We start from the raw sequence: 21,600 nt of genomic DNA on the forward strand, positions 1-21,600 counted from the left end.
CGAACCTCGCTCATCATTGCATTGGCACTTTGAATCAGCTTGCTTATGTCAACTGTTTAACTTTTCATTTTCAATTTATGTGGCAAAAAAGTCCAGTTAGGAATTTACAACACTAAAAGCTCTAACTCAAGCAAACGCGAGACCCATTGCAATGCAAATGCTTGTTAAACGTGGTATAGCCGTGTGACCAGACTGTCCGGTTTGGTCTGGCATATCCATGTGACAAGACTCTGATGATTACTTTTTGTAAGCAGGGCTCGAAAAATCCACTCAACCACTCGCGTTGGCGAATCTTATTTGATCAGGTCGAGCTATTTTTAATACTTACTTGTCCCTTCTGGCTAATTGACACTGAACAAGTGTTCTGCTCCCTTGAAAAGTGGAGGGGAAATAAAACATGCCTTTATATCTTGTTCTTATGTCACATTTGTTCTGTGTATACAGACAGAGGTCAAAAGTCCGTTTTTCTTACAATTAATTTTCCTTCTGCCTGCAGAGTTCGGGGATTTTGTAAGGTGAACTGTGTGACCTGCTGCTTAAAATGTGAAATAAAGGGATACAGGGTGTCGGGTTTTTCCAACACACAACATTTAAATAACCAAGTTGAATGTGCAAACATTTCCAAATATATTTCAGTAGATGTGAAAGCCCTTTTTTATATTTGTGTGATGAAAAAATATTTTAATAGGACGAAAACGAATCAGAATACTTTACATGTTGATGTGCAACGGACGTGTTTTTTGACCCCCAATTTTCACAGATTGTTAATACAATATATAGTTTTATCAGTAAAGCTGCAAGTTAGTGGAGTGTTTTGGACATTTCTTGAAAAGTTACCGTGTGTAGATGACAATATGTTACCACATCATGGTTTAGTAATATATTTATTAAAATTGAGTGTTTAAACAAACTGAGAAACACTCCTGCCCTGATGGCAATGTTGTTAGTAAACTAAAAGAAGGCCTAGGTTATGTGGGCTTGACCACATGGGTATGGGGGCTAGATTCTTGTGATGCATGCAGCAAACTTCCTTAATCAAACAAAAGAGTTTTTTTTGTTTTGTTTTGCAGAAATGCTGAGCTCACATATTTGAAGGTGCACTCATATGTGAGAATTAAGAAAAACGCGACTCTAAACTATTTGCCTGGGATCACACAATTTGAGACTCATTTACAGGTCAAGTACATTACAGTTTGGTCGAGTAGATTAAGTTACTTGATCTGCAGTTTTAGTAACATTTTTATGATTTTTCGAGCCCTGGGAATTATTGGTTGGTTCGCCTTTTTGCAAAGATTGAAAGTACTGGGAATCGAGGCAAAAGCTGGCAGTAAAACTGAGTGACCCCAATACACATCCAGTATTACCTAAAGCAGGCCGTGCCCAGGCTCACCGTCTCCTCATTAAAAACAATGTAGCAAGGAGCTACGACTTTGAAACAGTCAGACGTCAATTGCAACCTTGGTTCTCCCACGTAAGCAAATTCTTTGCTGTTGGGTAAATCGGGTTCTCCGCTGCCTTTGTTCCTTTATTTGCCATTATGTGAGAACTTCATAACAGGCTCTTTACCGCAAGGACATTTTCCCCGAACAAGCCCTTGGAGATGTGTCCATTCATACATGATTATGATTTCATCATATTTTCTTGACTAAACAGCTTAGTGCTTCGTGAATGCACCAATAACCATTTCTTCTAACTCTGAGGTCTACTCTCCTTTTTCCCCTCAAAGAGATGTACTTCACCAAAATGCGAAAAGCCAACAATTCTGCTTATCATTTGAAAAATACCATTGGGAATCCATTGGGCCCCAATGTTTTCCCTGATTGCAGTTGTGTAATTAATTCAGAGATTTTGTCGACTGTGATATCTCTGCCGAGTGTTTCATTCTCCTCTTCTGCTCTAGTGGTCTCCATAAGGCTAGATGCAGTGATGGAGAAGGCTAGATGCAGTAGTGGACTGCATTCATCTGAACTGGCAACTGTGGGCCATATCAGTTGAGGTAGTACTACACAGATGTCCACCTTCGCCTCCGGGGCCTCCAGTGGGTTGGAGGAATCATCTCGGAGGCCTCCGTTGTGTCCATCCTGGACCTCTATTAGACTTGGCCATTATAGGCGTTTGGTTGCCTTATTCCTGTTTGTACCTTCTTTCTTGGGAGGCCTGCCATCAGTCCTCATCTGATGGAGCTTGCCCATTGGACGTCTCCAGCTTAGTCAGTGTCTTGTCCTGTTGGTCCTGGTACTTGGCCATTAGTACCAGGATATCTGCCTCAGTGAGGCTGGGTTCCTCCTGTCTGTTTAACTCCAGCTTGGAGATGAAGTAATGAACTCATCCTCTCTTCCTACCGGGTCTCTGGGACATCTACTCTCCCCTTATGTAGTCAGAAGTATTGCTTTTATGTGTCTGCGACTAGCCTCACTGGGCTTTCCTTGAACGTCTGGTCCTCCACTTTCCCATCAGCCACCATCCCACCCACAAACAGTGCGTTGGAGTCTGCCCACCAAGACCATGTCTGAGCCCACAGCTGGCACGTTTTCTGATTGCTTATGTGTGACATTTATATGGTTTGATTCTATTGTTAAGTGTGTGACACTGAGTGACAGTGCCTCACAAGTAACTCAAAGCAGCGACCACTACTTCAGGGCCTCTTTGTTTTCTGTTACTGCATCCAGATATATGACACAACATTGAACATACGCCTAGAACAAGCCAGACCTTTGGTGTTGCAAATGCTTGTTAGCAGTATCAGATCAATGAGTACCAACAATGCTATTGTTGTGAATAAATACAATTAAAATTGTTTCAATTCTGAGATTATTAGACTGTGGATTGAATTTTACTCGGTCTGTTGAAGTTTGAAGGAATGGGGCATTCAGACTATCTCAGTTACTCCTGGTCTCGCCTTCACTTGCCTTTCTTCTGCAGCCTCTTTGACACTTATCCTCTGACATATTTCTGAAATCCCATATAAGTATATCTCACGTCATCTCCTGCCTCTTCGCCGCTACACTCTCTTGTTCTGGATGTTCTTCCTTGCATCTCCCTCGTGACCATGTTCTCTCTCTCTCTCTCCACACTCGAATACAGCATTTCCTTTCTCTGGCACTCACTCTCTCTCTCCATAAGAAAATACAGCATTTCCTTTTCCTGACCCTATGTGTGTCTCTCTCCACACATAAAAACAGATTTATCTTTCCCTGATCCTTTTTCTCACCCCACATGTAAATACAGCAGTGATGCGGACACCAGCACTAAAATGCATTGGTCTAACCCTGGGTGCCTGGTATTTGGCAGCACTGGTGTAACAAAACGTGAGGGAGCCCCCTGCACAGTACATGGAGAGCGCCTCCCTCAGGGCTCGGACGGGAGTTCTCAGGCCGGGGTACTGTGCTGAGTGGGCCCCCTGGAGCCGCAAGGATCAGAAAGGATCATCAGGCGGTGGGCGCAAGCTCTCCTCAAGGGCCTGCGCCTCGCTGGCATCCTAAGCCACGCCCCCTCAACAGGGACCTGTGACAGGTAATGACCACCTGAACACCACTGTTCCTGACTAAACACAACAACACGATATGCTTGGTCAACTGCTGTCTTTGCGCTTGTCAAATGAGTACATCCAACACATCCCAGAGTGTTGTGAAATACACTCCAAAGATGTTTGAAGTCAAAAAGTTGTATGTTGCGTTTTTACAGACAGTAAAAAGGGTGACTCTTAATACCTAGCTTAATAAGGGTGCTGTCGCCTGGGAGAGAATTTGTCGTTAATTAATTCTGGCTAATACAAAGACTTTAGGGTCGGGTCTGAGATACTTCATTGCATGTCTTCACATGCCTCCTTAGTATCTGTAAAAGGTAAGCTGGGTTGAGCAGGAGACCTGTGCTGAAGCCTCCCAGGACATTTATTATGTAAACAAGCACTGGCCCTGCGCAGGCACCTCTGCAGTGTTGTGCGGGAACATCCAGCCGGCCTACTCGAGCCTGTGCACCTGTATTATCGACTGCTCTCAGGAGATTCTCCTGGCCCTGAACTCCCCAGGTTCCTTCTTCCTGTGTTTTGCATCCCCCGATCTGCCTGGGCGTGTTTATCCTTGGCCTGTTGTTACCCACCCTACTCTTGATGACTGTTGGCCAGTGTTTAAGATCCTTGTGTCTGCATGTGTTTCTCTTAGCGTAGCCTGGGATCACACGCCCTGCACTTTAAGATTACTTTCCTGCGCTTGGAATATTTTACTATGAGCAGCTATTCTCCCGATTATCCGTGTGTAACAAGTAATTTCTCTTTCTTCACGGAGTTTCCAAGAACACCTAAGCCTTTTGTTCACCTTTTTTAGACAACAACAAAGGTTTGGGCGCACAAATCTATTGCGAAGTCAAACGCTGCCATCTGGTGGTTATGTTCGGAATTGTTCAACATACTGTGATGTGGGTAAATATGCTGTCCCAGTATGATGTATGATGGGCAAGCTGAAAAATTGCCTGTGATGTCACTCTACACAAGTTCTGAACATCTGACATGAATTTCACGCTAGGACCTATCATCTATAGAGTTGCTGGGTTCAGAGAGAATCTTCAAGCAGAATATACCCAAGTTGTAACACATCAGCAAATCACTCGGTCGGTCACTGTGTTGTGTTGACGGTAACACTAGTAACCCAGCACTAAGATGTGGCCGCCTGCATTGATTTCAGACTCCCTGCCTTTCACATCTAGTATATGTTCTACCTTCGGGTGGCGTTCTGTGTCCTGTTTGTCACTTACGAGTTTAGGGGCTAGGGCCAGGTTGGTTACTTAGTCCATCTTGCATTTCCCCGGAGATTTGAGCCGTAAGAGGCTTGTGCCTAATGTTCGAAGGCTGTTGCCTCCGCCTCTAGCTCCTGCGACAATAGTTGAGAGAAAGCTAAAATACTTTTGAAGTGATTTCTTTTCGTATTTCTTCTATCAAAGTTACACGCCAACAGGGAACAGTGCTGACATTTGCTCTTTTCCCCCCACTTTTTTGCTGACCTTGTATTAAAAATACCAGCTAAGTTGGTAAAGGGCTGGCAGGTGAGAACTCTCTTCTGTTCACCCTACCATACTGTCATGTATGAGCCTCTTGTTCTAGTGGTAGGGCAGAGTCTTCAGCCAAAAGTCTACAGCCACTCAGGTAGGAGGTATGTTCTTTACTTCATGCTGTGGATGGGAGGCTGTGTTAAATACCGGGGAAGTTAGGACACTGCCCTCGTGCAGGCCCATGTCTGACCTAGAGGTCGGCAAGCCAAGGGTCTGGTTCGGATCTTAGAACCCTTGCACAAGGCAAACCCAGAAAATGTTGGCTTTGTAAATCATAAAGCAAACATCATGCAAAAAAATATGATAAAGTGTCTTAACAATTCCAAAAGGTTCATTTCTTTAGCATGTGGAATCTTTGACATTAATATGTCACATTAAAGAAGTACACTGAAGTACTTTATTAAAACTGATAGTTCACTAATGGTTCGTTTAAAAACTAAGTCAAGGCAATTGTCATGTAAACTCCATACTTGGCCCAGCTTATTATAGAGCATCGTTTTAGTCTATTTGAAAGTGCTTTCGTATGCAATAATGAAGAAAATGAATTTTTGGTGAAAAAAATATTTATCTAAGATCACACAGTTTAGGCAGGGAAGGAAGATTCCATTTATCCAGGTTTTCTGGTTTACTTTGTACAAATCAGCCAGTAAATGGGTATATATTTGTCTTTCCTTATGTTAAGGCTCACCCCAAAGGCATTGGAGCACTTTACATGAGCACCCATTACATTTCACAAGGTCACCGTTCATTGTTTAGAGGGATGGGGAGATTAAATGATTTTCCCCAAATCACAGGATGCTGAGCTGATTCCAAGACTCAAACATGTTTCCCCAGATCCAAAATTGACAGCTCTAGCCCTAACGCCACATCCAGGGCACAGGAAGGGAGTCAGGTAGATGCAACATGATAGCTTGGCTTATTATGGGCTCACGGTTCCAATAGGACCTCGAACTGACCAGAGACAGGCTTCATGCTCGGTCCTGGTCTGAGCTATCAGTGGCTCGTCCACCTCTAATCACACCGTAACCATTATGCATGTGTAGTGTGACTCTGCATGTGTGGTATGTGAGACTTTGGTTAGCAGCTTGGGAAAATGTAACCATCTATATATTTTGGACTTATATACTTGTTGTGAGTACACAAATGGGGGGAAGGAGAGTATTATGTTGTATTGTGTGAATTTCCAGCAACACTCCACAGTGCACGCCCTACACTTTATAATACAAAAGGCATTGCCCCATCCAGTTTTAGAACCGCTATCAGTGTCAAAACACATGTTTTCACATCACAAACACCTAGGCTGCCCAAAAAAACCAACACTTTTCATGCCTGTCACCACAAGGTCGTACAGTGTTCTAGAAAGACTGATAGATTCATGTAGTCAGAAGAAACTGGGATGGTGTGTTGGTTGTGCCACAACAGACACACAACTATTTGCAATTTGGGAGCTCCAGGAACTTGCAGAAACCGAAATGAAACACATTCGAAAAACTGTGAGTGTAGTTTATCATTGTGACTGGCGTGTCACTAAAGGTTTGGGGATATTCAGGCTTTTGGATGAAACACTACTCATTCATCAAAAATTGATTGCAAAGAAACTAGGCAGTACATGAACCATCTGGAGCTCAGTGCATCAGTGCTGTCATCGAGTCATGCTCACTAAATATTGAACACACCGGAATTGATTAGTATACACCGTCTCACAATGGTACTGTACATGCTCAAAGAATTAGGGACGCACATCAGCCAGCTGTCCAAGGAGTGAAGGGGCCAATGGTGCTGGCCATCCAGAGGAAAGCAGTACTAAGCAGAGAATAACATATTCAGCACAACTTAACTCACCACTTGCAAAATGCCAGCAATGAGCGGTGGGTGTACCAGTGTTAGTACACCTGTCCCTGAGATGAGGCCCTCAAACATTAACAAACGAGTTCACGTTAAGAGCGTGACATAAAGGATCTCTGAACTGTTATTCTGCTTTGATCAACTGCTCCAAGCTGTTTCAACCATCTGCCCTTATTCATCAGTTCTTCTTCTGGATGAAAGCTGCAAACATGATGCACAAGTGCTTTTCTCCTACCCAGTAAAGACATGTCTATCAATGGACCTCATAAAGGACATTATATTCAAGATAAAAAGGGGGATTCTTCACCGCAGTCTCGAAACTCTGAAATTGCCAACTTGAATTAGAAGCTGTAAGATTTCAGCACTCCCACCTGCCGTAAACCTTGTGGAAATTCTTTAAGAAACTAGAACTCCTTCTGTGAGCAAATCAGTGTCCACCTAAAAGAGGGTGGGGTTGGGTATGGTTTAGAACAAGGTTTATTTTCTTCCCAGTGTACTTTGTTTCGTAGAATGTAGTGTATGCGCCTCATTTAGCGCATGCATGCTTGGCTACATCAGTCATCTATGGTTTCCTGTTGGAAAAGGACAAAAGGTCTGCTGCTCCTTTGTTTTTGGAACATGTGCTGAGCACAGTTTCAGAAGGAAGGAGCAGGGCATTTCCTCCAGTGCAACTGACAGCTCATTTGTGGAGCCTACTAATGTTGTGTATAAAATCAAAGAACCACCTTTTGAAGCCATTATCGGTTGTGCCTTCATGTACTTGTCATGGAAAGTGGTGTTTGTTGGTTTGAGCAATAGATGGGTTTTGGTACAGTGAGGCAGTGGAACTTGCATATAGCTGTTCTTTTGCCATGAATGATGTGATGTGATGTGTTATAACTTTGAAGCTGCTCTTGCAAGGGAGTAAGATGTGCTGGTTGCTTGAAGCAAGATCTTGGCTAGGACCAGAAAGCACAAGATGCCATGGCAGAAATGTTCAAACCAACCCCACACCGAGGCTGTGGCTAGAAACAGGCCAGGAGGACGTGGTTGGGTCACTGCAGTCCATCCTGCTCTGAAACCAGACCCATAGTCTACAACCTACCAGGGTCATCTTAAGGATTTTGGGGGCCCTAGGTCAAAAGTCTTTTTGGGGGCCTCTGTTCGGAAAAGCTTTAACTGTATGATCCAGTTTCTGCTCTTTCATGCCCTCTTTGGCCAGGTCATTGACAGTGCACAGACACATTGCTCCAAATTGTAAATATGTGTACCGTTAATATTCTCGGATAGTGACTTTTTAAAAAACAATATAGTAACACAGCAGCAGGTCGCCAATGGTTTTATAAATAATCTGTGACATCCTCCAATTTCTCACGTGAGGTCATGTTTTGATCTAAAAACTTCTTTATGAATGTTGCATGAGATGTTAACACATTTCTCAGCAAAATGCCTGTAATAGAGTCTCACACTACACCAACATTAAAAATAAATGAAAGGAAAACAACGTTTAAATCAATCTGTTTAATTTCGATTTTTTCAAAGTCATCAGGGCAAGAGACTCTGCAGAACAGAGCTGGATCTGCCAGGGACCCCAGTGAAATGCTTATGCCCTGGCCAGAGCCCACTTTGCCCATGCCTTGAACCGTCACTGCAACCTACGGGGAGATGCCAGGATTGCAGAATGGACAGTGAGGCCCCCCTGATCTTGGCCCTTGGTAATGAAGTGAGATATTGGCGGCTGCTTGAAGAAGAGTGTGGTTAATGGAGTAAGTGGGTCTGTTTGCTAGAGTAGTATCTCAGCGCTTGCTAAAGGTGTAAAGTGGTGTAGGTTACTTAAAACTGCATGAGAGTTGTAATTCATTGATTAAGCTAATGCTGGCATCTCGTAACAGTGATGTGACTCTTATAAATGGAGTAAGGTATCGTGGTTGTTGGGACGGCACCTTTGATGGTTTTACTGGAGTAAGATGGCGCTGTTTGCTTGAAGCTTCATAGGGGATGCTTTGAATGCAGAAGATTTGCATGACGGCTGCTTTTGGTGTCGAGCTGGCATTGTTTGGTTGAACAAGTGAGATTATTGTTGCTACTAATTCCAGGTAGTTTTGTTTGGAGCCCTGTGACCGAGGCCAGAACCCCAGTCACAAGGCATCCAAGTCAGTTGTGTTATTGAATTTTGAAAGGCTGACAAACGGAGAACGAAAAAATAAAACTTAGCATTTGTCTAGTTACTGGTGCAAGTACTGTCAGCCTAGCGAAACTTTTTCTTTGGAGTGATCCAAAAGAAGATGGAACTAGGTGAGAACCGGGATCAAAAGAGGCGCATTCCCGAAATTACTGCGGCATTCTGGGACGTCACACCATTGCAAGCCAGTGCAAGATACTGGCTTTCGGGATCTTGCATATCAGGGAGGTTCTTCTTTCTTAGAACCGACTCCACTCTCCACATCTACTGACATAAAGTCAAAGTCTATAATTTGGAAGCCCTGGAAGTCTTTGTAGATAATATTGCTGAATCGAAAATAATGTCGCTTTCACCTTCCTCGTTCACCCCTCAGTTTAGGGGAGAAGACACATTCAGTTTCCCTCTGCCAATCGATGAGAAGAAGCATCGGAGAAATATATTAACATTTACCCCAATCCCTCAAGGTGGCAGTGTTGTCCCACGAATGTGTTGTCGTGCCCGAACTGTCATTGATTACCCCCCCCCCCCCCCCTCCTCCCACCCTCCCACCACAGCACATTGACTCCAATTGGGATTACATTTACAGTCACAGGCCCTGGTTGTGAGTTGGTCGGGGTTTTCTAAATCCTGAGCAACCCCCTCTTAATGCAGGGGTTGGTATTCCCATTCCCAGTTGTGTGGAATTTACAGCCCACCTGGTAATTAAAGGCAATAATGTTCTCACCATTTATTAAATGTCTGCAGGTCAAATCTTTTGGATTTTCACAGGACACAAGTGTACAGTGTCTTCCGTGACATGCGGATTTCAGTGCAGTGTGCACAAAAATCCATGTAATTTCCCAGAAACTAAGAATAAGTGCATATTATCTATATATTCTGATTCTTGTTAAGTCGGAATTTATTGGTGTGATAAACTGCACCAACCCTCCTACCCACTCATAATTGGGGCCCTCGTGCTGTTCCCGTGAGTATCTTTCACATGCTGCCTTCCAGCTTGGCCTCCTGGGGCCGCACGGCATAAAGTGACCACTGCAAGTGCTAAGTTAGGTAAACTCGCTCAGCCACAGGTTTGGGTCAGTGGTAAAAAGGAACTTTTAAAGCATGTGCTGTTTTTTGGTGGAGGTGTAGCAGCATTTGTTCACACCTCTAAAAACCTTTAAAGTAAATATCAGAACACAACACAATAAAATATACAAAGCAACATTACATAACTATTAAAACACAACAGGTTGCAACACAACAAAACCGTCAAAAGAGAACACAAGACAACCACAGTACAGCACTATGGCAATGCAATAATGCAGCCCAAAAACACAGAGGCACAAAAAAATAGAAAACATAACAAATATGCACAAACATTTTTCATACACTACAACCTCTCGAAATCTGCTTTGTTAATGTTGTAGTAAAAAGTGTTTGTACAAAGTACTGTCTTAATTTGCCACCTATGATATGTAGGCATGCAGATGTCAATAGGGTATTTTATAAGAGTTGTGACATCTCAAGAGTGCCTGTACTCCTCTCTTATCTCGGTTTCTACACCCCTGTTTGGCCCAAATTGCATTTCATATGTAACAACCTAGTCTCCCTAAAGGTCACTTTCTGGTTACATGGTGTAAAAGGCTATAATTTTGGAACTCATGTCACTTTTTTCTTAACTAAAAAATACAATTCTCGCTTATTCTCACTATATAAATTATATTCTCACAAGTGAGTGCTCTGGCAAGATGTTAATTGCATATTAGCTAATTCGTTTCTCAGCTTTCTCAGAGATCAGGGTTACAAAGCATACACAGAGTTGAGATAAGACGGCCTTGTGTGCCTACACTTTTGCACTTTAATTGTATAATTAATTCAGCAAGACTAAAGCTTTGCATCTTATCTTAAGTGGCCATTTTTACAGGATTTGAGCATGTCTTTGAAAACTACTGTAAAAGCACAATTCTAAATGGAGAATCTATTGCTAATGTTTGCACAATGGTTCAAATCTATAAGTCTATATTTTTTCTTCTTTCACACCACAAGGATTAGTCGTATTGTTTTTCTGGTGGCTTGAGTTGCTGTTGAGTGATTTGCTGGTTGCAGCAGTGAGACGCTCTTTGGCGATATAGATACATAGGTAACCCGAGGCCACGGCTAGCTGTGTTGATCTCTTTAGATGGGCTTGGTTAGTTGGTTAAAACATTTAAAACCCTTTTTGTAGTTCAGTGTCACATGTTCTTTGGATCAAGGAGACGACTGGAGCCATGAAGTGGCATTTCTTTGTGGCATGAAATTAGGTTGTTTGTTGGGCGGTAGAAGTGAGAACATCATTAATGCAGAGATATATGTTGATTGAAGGAGAGGTGTACAACTATAGCTTGATAGGATGTAGGGGAATTTAGTATTCACAAATAAACTGTGTGTTTGAACTAATTCCGTGCCATCTTTTTGGGGATTAATAAAGTGTTGGCCAGTCGCTGGCTTCTTGCAAAGTTCAATGAAGCATGATTTCAGGGTGGTGAAGTTTGATGAAGTTCATTTCAAAGTTGGCATTCGTTGGAATTAGATGATGATGGAGCCAGGTGAACCCAGAGGGGCGAGTTGGGTGTAACTCATTAATGCAGTCAAATGAAGCTTATTGGTTGGAATTGACTAGGGGGTCATTGCTTCAGTTTGGTAAAGAGCTGTGAAGTTGGATTAAGCCAGCTAGTGTAAATGTACAGAATTCATTGGAAGGGGTGGATGTTGCTCATTGTTGGGGTATAATGAGGCTTGTTGGTGGGATTGGATGACACTAGTTGGTGGAGATGATTGAAGATGGGGGAGTTTGATGAAACTTGTTTGTGGAGATAGTTGACGGTTGATGATGCAATCGGATTACATTGTTGGTGGTGCTAGACAAAGCTCATTGGTGAAGTTGGGTTTAGCTCATATGTGTATTTCAGTAGAACTCCAATGGTATAGTAGGATGAAGACGGATGGGGTGGTTCAGTGTACCACTCTGTGGTGTGAGAGTAACATCATTTGAATCTGATACTGTTCGTAGTTAGGTTTGGATGAAACTGATTGTTTGAGTTGGGTGACATTCTTTGAAGGCCTTTAATGAAGAATGTTTTTAGAACTGGAAGGCACTCACTGGTGCGGTCGCATACACCTGTTGGTAAAGCTCGATTAAACTTGTTGATATTGTGGATAAAGTCCATTCGTGGAGTTTGATAAACCATGTTGCTGGGTGTTGGATGAAGTTCGGTTGTGTAGTATAATGAATCCCATTGATGAAATGGAATTAACTCATTATTGGAATCAGATGAAGTTCATGGGTGTGTTTGGATGAAGTAGGTTGGTAATGTAGGGTGATACACAATGGGGTCTAAAGAAGCTTAATGTTGTTGCTTGAGTGATGATGAAGGTTGACATAAGTCTGGTTGAAGCTTGTGTCATTGGAAGAAGGTTGTTGGGGGAGTTCGATGGAGTTGGACATAGTTGCCTGTTGAAGGGTGTGTCACTAGGTGAAGGTTATTGGTGGAGTTAGATGAAGTTTGACATAACTCTGGTTGAAGCCTGTGTCATTGGAAGAAGGCTGTAGGTGGAGTTACGTGAAGTTGGACATAGCTGCTGTGCAAAGCTTGTGTCCCTGGATGTAGGATGTTGGTGGAGTTATATGAGGTTGGACATAGCTCTGGCTGAAGTTTGTGTCACTGGATAAAAGTTGTTGGTGAAGTTAGATGAAGTTGGATATAGCTGCTGTGGGAAGCTTGTGTCACTGGATAAAGGTTGCTGGAGTGATGAGGAAGTTTGACATAACTCTGATTGAAGCTTGTGTCATTGGAGGAAGGTTGTTGGGGGAGTTAGATGGAGTTGGACATAGCTGCTGATTGAATCGTGTGTCACTAGATGAAGGCTGTTGGTGGAGTTAGGTGAAGTTTGACATAACTCTGATTGAAGCTTGGGTCATTGGATGAAGGTTGTTGATGCAATGACGTTGGACATAGCTCTGGTTGAAGCTTGTGTCGTTGGATGAAGGCTGTTGGTGGAGTTGAATGAAGTTGGACATAGCTGCTGGGCGTAACTTGTGTCATTGGATGAAGGTTGTTGGTGTAGTTAGAGGAAGTTGGACACATCTGTTGTGTGAAGCTTGTGCTATTGGATGAAGGTTGTTGGAGTAGGATGAAGCTTGACATAGGTGCTACGTGTAGCTTGTGTCTTTGGATGAAGGCTGTTGGTGGAGTGAGATGAGGTTTCTTGTTGTAATTGTTTGATATGCTTCGGTGGAGTACAGTGAAGCTTAGTGTTGGAAACAAATCAGTCATCGGGGGCGCAAGGTGAAGCTATACGTGCTTTCATTAGGTTGAGCGCACAATTGCTTTTCGACCTGTTGAAATTATTCTGTGGGCTTTTAACCATGCACATCTCACGCCCATCACTTTCACTCGTTCATGGGCTTGCCTTTGAATGATCCCTTGATGTCATTGGTAAGTGCCCCCTTGGCGTGGTTTTGTTACTGCCTTGTAGACTGACCCTGTTACAGGGATTATTGCACTATTGCTGATATACTTCAGCGTGGGCAAACAATTTTTTTTCTTTTGTCTCTCTCCTTCACGCTCCAAAGCTTTCACAAAACCATTTGTAATTGATAAATAAACAAAAACACTTGTAATTGATAAATGCTTTACCTTAAAAAACAGTGAAATCCTCACAGCGGCTCTACCAACACAGTGAGAGAGCTGATACTACAATATTCATTGCACTGTGGAAACTAGCCCATAATGCTTTGCAGGCCATTAAGTTTAGAAAACATTTTAGCTCATAACTCAGCCTGTGGTTGTCCTAGGACAATCGACCACCACCAAAATGTTAACAACAATGTGCTCTTTCTACACATCTCTGGGACCCCGCACTACGTTCTTGGGGGATCCCAAAATAATAACCCTTACCACCATTCAGTGTCTGTCTAAGCTCTCTCATGGCTGGAACTTTTGTTTTTCAGATGGGAGTAGTTTGTGTTTTAAGGGCCTTGTTAGTAGTATCATTGCAGTAGGCCTGTTAGCTCAGAAAATGTGTAAGGCGCTACACCCTCTTGGGGCTAAATAAATGGTTACACTGCATTGCTTTCTGCCATTTTCTATTACTGTGGTTATGCCCTCTAGAGCTAACTATAGGGTTACGTGACAGTCAACATGTCATCATAGCACAATATTCACGGCACACCCTATAACGGTTTGTAGGGCATTAATTTTACAAAACATTTTTGCTCATAACTCAGCCTGTGGTAGTCCTAGATGAAACCACCTTCAAAACATTCACCACAACGTGCTCTTTCTGTCTACATTATCTCTGGGTCCCCACACTAGGTAAGTGGGGGCCCCTAAATAATAGCCCCGTCCCACCATTCAGTGGCTTTTTAAGCTCTTATGGTTGTAACTTTTGTTTTAAAGGCCTTGTTTGTAATTTCATTGCAGTAGGCCTGCTAGCCTTAAAATTGTGTAATGCGCTATGCAATCTAGGTGCTAAAAATATGGTTACAGTTCTTTACTTTCTAACGTCCTCTTTTATGTGGTTATGCCCTCAAGTGCTAACTATCGGGTTAAATTGCCCTGTTTCTTACAAATGCTATTTTCATTGTGTTGTCCTCTAGGGGCTGTTCTGAGCATTACAGTCTAATGCCAAAAGTGTATTTCTGATAAATGTTTTTATGGAGTTTACATGATAATTGTATATGTTGTATTAATCTCTCCTTCTTGCAATTATAACCATGAATCACGCCAACCTAGCATCCTTATTACACTATGACTTTCTGAGCAATCTTGATATGTTTTGCTGACCCTTCTAGTTTATTTCTTTCATTACTCGTCTGTGGCTATCTTGTGTGTGTGTTTTTTTTGGGGGGGGGGGGGGGGGGGGTTAACTGTATTAGCCAGCCAGTAACAACTATGGTGGGGTAGTGAAAGTGGTTCTCTATTGGAATTAGCATGTCAGAGTTAAATTAGGATGCCAAATAGCAATGTTTTCATTTTTTGCTGTAGATAAAGGAAGAAGGTAAAAAGAAGTGCTTTAGATATATGCAGGGCCACTGGAATTATATGGCAGGAAAAGACAAAATTATGAGGCCGGGTTTACCAATGTATGTGGGAAGAAAAATCCTGTTACGAATTTATAATGCCAATAGCTCTAACTCAGGCAAATGTGAGGCCTATTGCATTGCTTGTATTTTGCTGTGCCCACGTGTGTCATACAGGCCCTTCGTCACCATCTTCTGGGCTTCAATTTCCCCAGATCTGTGAGTTGTAAAGTTGGATCACTTCCTGAGCACCAGCTGCAATGAAAGGTCTGACCGCAATGGTTCGGGGGGAGAAGACGAGGGCCAGAAGTGCGACCTGGAGTCAGAGTCCCCTGGTTGTGTAAAGCTGGTGTGCTTGTTTGCAAGAGTGTCTGAGGGCGAGCGTGTGTTTCTTTGTATGCTTGCTGTGTTTCCCAGTGTCCCTGAGGAGGTGTGTGTCATTTATTTCTGGGTATGCAAATGTGATTTGTCTATTGATAATTCAGACAGGGGAGTTGTGTTTGTTTTGTCTCTGCATCTGTCCCTGTTTATGTTTACTCGTATGCGCTTACACGTTATTGTGTATATCTGTGAACACATGTGGTTGTGTATTTTGTCTGCGTTCGTACGTGTAACTAAGTGTATGTCTATTCGTGTGAAGAGTGTGTGTGTGTATGTGTGTGTAAAACTGTGTATTCTGGTATGTTGTGTCGACAGTGCCGACTGGAGTGTATTGCATGGGTGTGTTTGTGCGAGCATGTGAGTGCAGCCAGTAAGTGTTTTGTTCGGTTGCCTGCAGGTGCCCTGCTGAGTGTGTTGGACGAGGGTGTTTTAAAATGCGTTTGTCTTTGCATTTCTCCACGTGTGTGTGTGTTTTCTCTGCATGTGTTTAGCTGAGGGTGAAGTGTGTGTTTTGCCATACTGAGGAGGGGGTAGATGTGTGTGTGTCTGCTGAGTGTTGTGTGTGTCTGGCTGAGAGTATATTGTGTGTGTATGGCTGAGGGTTTAGTGTATGTGTGTCTGGCTGAGGGTTTAGTGTGTGTGTGTGTGTGTCTGGCTGAGGGTTTTGTGTGTGTCTGGCTGAGGGTTTTGTGTGTGTGTGTGTCTGGCTGAGGGTTTAGTGTGTGTGTCAGGCTGAGGGTGTACTGTGTGTGTGGTTTAGGGTGTGTGTGTGGGTTAGGGTGTGGTGTGTGGGGGTTAGGGTGTAGTGTGTATGTCTGGCTGAGGGTGTACTGGTGTGGGTTAGTGTGTGGTGTGTGGGGGTTAGAGTGTAGTGTGTGTGGGTGGCTGAGGGTGTAGTGTGTATGTCTGGCTGAGGGTGTACTGTGTGTGGGTTGGTGTGAGGTGTGGGGGTTAGGGTGTTGTGTGTGTGTGTGGCTGAGGGTGTAGTGTGCATGTCTGGCTGATGGTTTTGTGTGCGGGGGTCTGGCTTAGAGTGCGTCACTCAGTGTTTCTTTCCGCTGCTTCTGCAGGTGCCTGGGTGAGTGCGTGGTTCGTGTGCGTGGGAAGCCCCGTGCGTGCGTCTTCCTGTGCAGTCTGTGCGTGGGAGTGGACCTGGAAATAGCGCCTTTCTACGTGGGTCCGCCCCCGGACTCCCAGCGCTTTGTGTACCTCGGAGGCAGTGTACTGCAGTGGCGGCTGAGCCGAGGGCAGGAGTGCTTCAGGGCCCGGCCTGGCACTGCACAGCATTACAGAGCGTAGTGGAGCGCGGTCTGGCGTAGCACGGTGTGACACAGCCTGACGTGGCACAGCAGTGCGCTGCAATTACAATATAGTGCAGCACGGGGTCACCTCCTAGCGCCTCGGCATATCCCGGTGTATAGTGTAATATAACATGGTATAGCGCTACGACACGGTGTGACACAGCCTGACGTGGCACAGCAGTGCGCTGCAATGACAACATAGCGCAGCACGGGGTCACCTCCTAGCGCCTCAGCATATCACGGTGTATAGTGTAATATAACATTGTATAGCGCTACGATACGGTGTGACACAGCCTGACGTAGCACAGCAGTGCGCTGTAATTACAATATAGTGCAGCACGGGGTCACCTCCTGCAGCTTTCTCATCTCAAGGGGTCTAGTATATTGAGACATGGCATTCCAAGGTGTAGCAGCGCCTGGTACCCCAAGGCTGAGCACCGCACATCGTGGCATAGCCTGCTGAGGTTGGAATCCTTCGTGGCCCAGAAGGGTCGGGCACAGTATTACACCACACCAAATGGCATGGCAGAACATAGCCTGGCACAGCACGGCAGAACATAGCCTGGCACAGCACGGCAGTGCATCGCGAGCCTACCATAGAGCGCGGGGTGCAACGCAGGGGGACCTTTGCACATCTTGCTGTGTAGTATGCGGAGCTCAGCATTGCGTGGCAGGACACAGCGTGCTGTGCCGTGGAGTGCACCACAATGGTAAGGTACAACACACCCTGCCATAATGCAGCAGTGAGTTCACATAAACATAGCACAGCCTGGTGCTTTCACCCAGTGTAGCATTAACATGTCATAGCGTATAGTATGATGTCACTTAGTGCGGTATGGTGCGTAGTACAGCCCAGGATATCCCGGAGATAGCGCTAGGGAGTGATATGGCATACCTAAGCATGATATAGTGCAGCCCTTAGGTAGCACAGTGCAGCATCGCTACACTGCAATCCGGTCATCGTGAAATAGAGCCCGCGCCTTCACCTCCTGTACCAAACCCACCTGGGCATCTGAGTATCAAAAGGACCTACAAGGCGGTCTTAATCAAAAGCCATTTATTAGAGATTCCATTATTGCAGCCAAGTACTTGAGTGGAACACCTAAAAATGCACAGTTTTATTTAACACTTCTGAGACCATAAAATTACATGAAAGCCCGGGAAGGTGGTGGTCCCCAGCGCAACAGGGGCAGCGCCATTAGAGCTAGGGGTGAGGGTGTCCCCACCCTGACCCGTTTTCTTATTGTTTACATATTTCTTGGCCGCCAACACTTTCTTGCTGAAGTGTTGGCAGCCATTCAAATCTCTGCAGGAGATCCGGAGGGATTGGATCCTTTGCAGCCCTATATATAGAAATTTGGATTTTCTTTAATATCTCAAACACTGCTGAACGGATTTACACCAAACAACATAAAAGGGTCTTCCTGGACCAAGAGCTACCTTTCTGCCAAATGTGGTGTAATTCCATCCAGTGGTTTTGGCGCTATGGCTGGTCAGAATGTCCTATTAACACTGGAAATGCTCTAATTTTGACCCCTCCTTTATCTCGGCTCCCGCTTGACAGATCACCTCAAATCTTCCCAGACAGCAGCTTATGTGACTGTCCAAGTTCTTTTGGAAATTTTTTGAAGACTCATCAAGTGGCACCAAAGATATAGGCAAATAAAAAAACAACTTTTTCTATAGAAACTAGGTCCTGACTATGACTACTGCAGGTCTTAAAATGACAGCCTGGCACATTGTACGCTAAAACGACTCCCTCTAGGACAGGTGACGTAAGTGTGTAAAATAGCAGCTCATGGCATTGACATATCCTGGCAGAAGATTGTATCATTCTGTAAGCTACTCTTCCATGTCAAACAATAATATAACTGGATGGGAACATAATACAGCGTATATTATAACATAGGTTAAACCCAGCACCACGACAATACTCGTCATCTGTGGGAGTGCTTTGAGTCCAGTCCCTTCCTTCTGGGCGCTGTGGACGTGGCCCTGTGTGAGAGAGGGCCCCCAGAGGTGATTGCTGAACAGGACCCCGCGTGGGCCGCCCTGTGGGGGCTCACCACTGTACAGAGGTGGGGGGGGGGGGTGGCAAAGAGGAGGGAGTGGAACGAGAGGGGGTGTTTTTTCCCATGTTGGGCTTGAGCCTCTCTGCGCAGTGCTCATTTCGCTTTGCATTCTGGGACTTGTGGTCCTACATATTTTTAATGGAAAGACCCCTAGAGGTGCGGACAATCCAGTCACCTCCTAACATCCCATTCCGAACAACAGCACTCGCTCTAACCCTCACCCCGAGAACCCACTGCTGGCTTGAGTCATCACGTCCCCTGCCGGAGGATGGATGGATGGATGAATGCCTGTCAGTGCTTCAATAAATTGCACTCCAAAGAAAGCTACGATTCTTACCCCGGAGTGCTTTTCCGGGAAGGGGGCTGATCGTCGCCCCCTTTGTTCCCCGCTGGCACCGGGGGGCAGTGCATCCGGCAGGGGGCGCTGTGGACGTGTGAGCACGGCGAGACCGCGGGGTGGTGATGTTTGTGTGTAACACGGGGGCGGGCGGAGATCCAGGCACCAGTCTCATCCCGGGGACCACGGGGCAGCATCCTCCTCCCATCCCTGCATCCCTGCATCCCCTCTGAAGGCACGGTGCCGGGGACCGGAGCTGCGCCCTCCCTCTGACGGCCACCCCTCTTCTCACCGCCGGGGAGGGGCCGCCCCCCGGCCGATGCCCCTGAGCCTGCCCTGTGGGCGCTGCTCCGGCCGCGGAGCGGGTCACGGGCTCGGACTCCGGCCAGACAGCTCGGTGCGCTGCGCGCCTGCTGCGGGGATCTGCGCGTAACCGCGGGCCCGCGGATGCGCCCCCTGCGCGGATACCCGAGCACCAGGTCCTCCCCGGGCGGGGTCCGTCCATCTTTCGGGGTGCCGTAAAGCCAGGGCCGTGGGCATAGAGCAGACCCACAGCTGTTAGACCCGGGGCAGGGGCGCCCTGTTGAAAGCCTCTGCGCATCCCTTGTTGTTCTCCGCCTGGAAAGTTCCGAGCCCTCCTCCCTCCCCCTGAACCCCATCTTGCCTGTCGGCGGGGACACTGCCCCCCCCCGCCCTCCTCTCGTGGGTGTCTGAATGCAGCAAACCCTGCCGTACCCCTCCAGCCTCGAGGCGCAGTGAGGCTCGCGGAGGCGCAGGAGAAGAGGGAAGGCGCACTGAAACCCCCCTCGGTGCCGGACAGCGCCGCGAAGCCGGGGATTGCTGCAGGACTGCCGCAGGGAGAGATGCACCGGGACAGGGCGCTGCTGTGACGGACGCACACCGGCCCCTGCGCTCCGCCGGGGACCCTCGGCGATGTTCGTGTCCGTGTGGTACGCCAAGAAGATGGGGAGACGCTTCATCGACAACGTGCGCAAGGCGAAGAAGGAGCGCCACCAGCAAGCGGTAAAGGGGGGGCGGAACGAGGAGCGGCCGGGAGAACCCGCGAGGAAGAAAGCGGGGGACCCAGGGGGGAGATTGGGGCGCAGAGCAGTGGTGTGTGGCCAGGGGCAGATGGAGAGCTGGGGACCCGGAAGCGCAGAAGAAAAGTAGGAGACATGAGACAGTCCTGGGAGGAAGGGGGTGCAGGGGCAACAGGGGGCACTTCTGTGGGGCAGGGAGAGGAGCCAGGGGGTCCGAAGGAAAGAAGTGGAGGAGGGCAGTCAGGGACTAGAAGCAGCTCCGGGTCGGGTGCTGGGGTGCATGGGGAATTCTGAAGGAAAGGGGAAGATTTAGGAGCATGGGGAAGAGTATGAAATTCTGGCGAAAGAGTTTTCAAAAGGAGAAAGGGCGTAAGTAGATGGAGGAGCTGGGGTGGAGGGGATGGTGAGGTGTTGGGAGGAAGAGCTGGGGTGGAGGGGATGGTAAGGAGTTGGGAGTAAGAGTTGGGGTGGAGGGGAGGGGATGGTAAGGAATTAGGGGGAAGAGCTGATGTGGAGAGGATGGTAAGGAGTTGGGGGAAGAGCTGGGTTGGAGGGGAAGGTAAGGACATAGGAGGAAGAGCTGGGGTGGAGGGGATAGTAAGAGGTTGGAAAGAAGAGCTGGGGTGGAGGGGATAGTAAGGACATAGGAGGAAGAGCTGAAAAGTATGATAAATACATGCAGAAGAGGTGGGGGGAGGTGTAGGATTTAGAGACTCGTGAAAGTCCTGGGGAAAGAGCTGGGTAGAAGGGAAAAGGGCACCGAGGGAAGAACTGAGAACTAGGAGGAAGAAGTGTGGGATAGGAGAACTGCTTTGAAAAGAGCTGGATTGGGTGGGGAGCATGTGGAAGAGTTGGTGGCCGAGAGGACATGGGGGTGGGTAAGTACGAAAGAACTGGGGTGCCAGTGAAAAGGTGGGGGCCTAGGGAGCATGTTAAAGCTGGGAATCAGGAAGGAAATTTGTGGAGGAACTAGGGATGGGAACAGCGGGAATTGGGGCTCAGGCTGGAAGGGGAAGAGCTGGAAGTGGGGATAGGGATGAGCTTAAAGGGAGGCTAGGGTTGAGTTGGAAGGTATGAGCTTGGAAGGGGGTAGGGATGGAAGGGGAAGAGCTGGAAGCGGGGCTAGGGATGGAAGGGGAAGAGCTGGAAGCGGGGCTACGGATGGAAGGGGAAGAGCTGGAAGCGGGCTAGGGATGGAAGGGGAAGAGCTGGAAGCGGGGCTAGGGATGGAAGTGGAAGAGCTGGAAGTGGGGATAGGGATAAGCTGGAAGGGAGGCTAGGGATGAGCTTCAAGGGGGCTAGGGATGGAAAGGGAAGAGCTGGTAGGATGACTACGGCTGAAGGGGGCTAGGGATGTAAGGGATGAGCTGGAACTGGCGC

At 46.4% G+C, this 21,600-nt stretch overlaps 1 protein-coding gene across 6 annotated transcripts in view; it reads left to right on the forward strand.

Annotated features, from left to right (window-relative positions):
• DLG4 (discs large MAGUK scaffold protein 4) overlaps positions 1–21,600 on the forward strand; it is a 584,369-nt gene that overhangs the window by 391,990 nt on the left and 170,779 nt on the right. Inside the window, exon 1 of one of the 6 annotated variants that reach the window (XM_069215537.1) lies at positions 19,289–20,203. The exons of the other annotated variants lie outside the window; for them this stretch is intronic. Within the exon in view, the coding sequence (XP_069071638.1) occupies positions 20,114–20,203 (90 nt within the window). The 5' untranslated portion in view covers positions 19,289–20,113. Of the gene's footprint in view, positions 1–19,288; positions 20,204–21,600 lie in introns of those variants that run through there. 6 annotated transcript variants of the gene reach the window in all.

The sequence above is a fragment of the Pleurodeles waltl genome, chromosome 12, assembly GCF_031143425.1.
Source record: "Pleurodeles waltl isolate 20211129_DDA chromosome 12, aPleWal1.hap1.20221129, whole genome shotgun sequence".
Lineage (NCBI taxonomy): Eukaryota > Metazoa > Chordata > Amphibia > Caudata > Salamandridae > Pleurodeles > Pleurodeles waltl.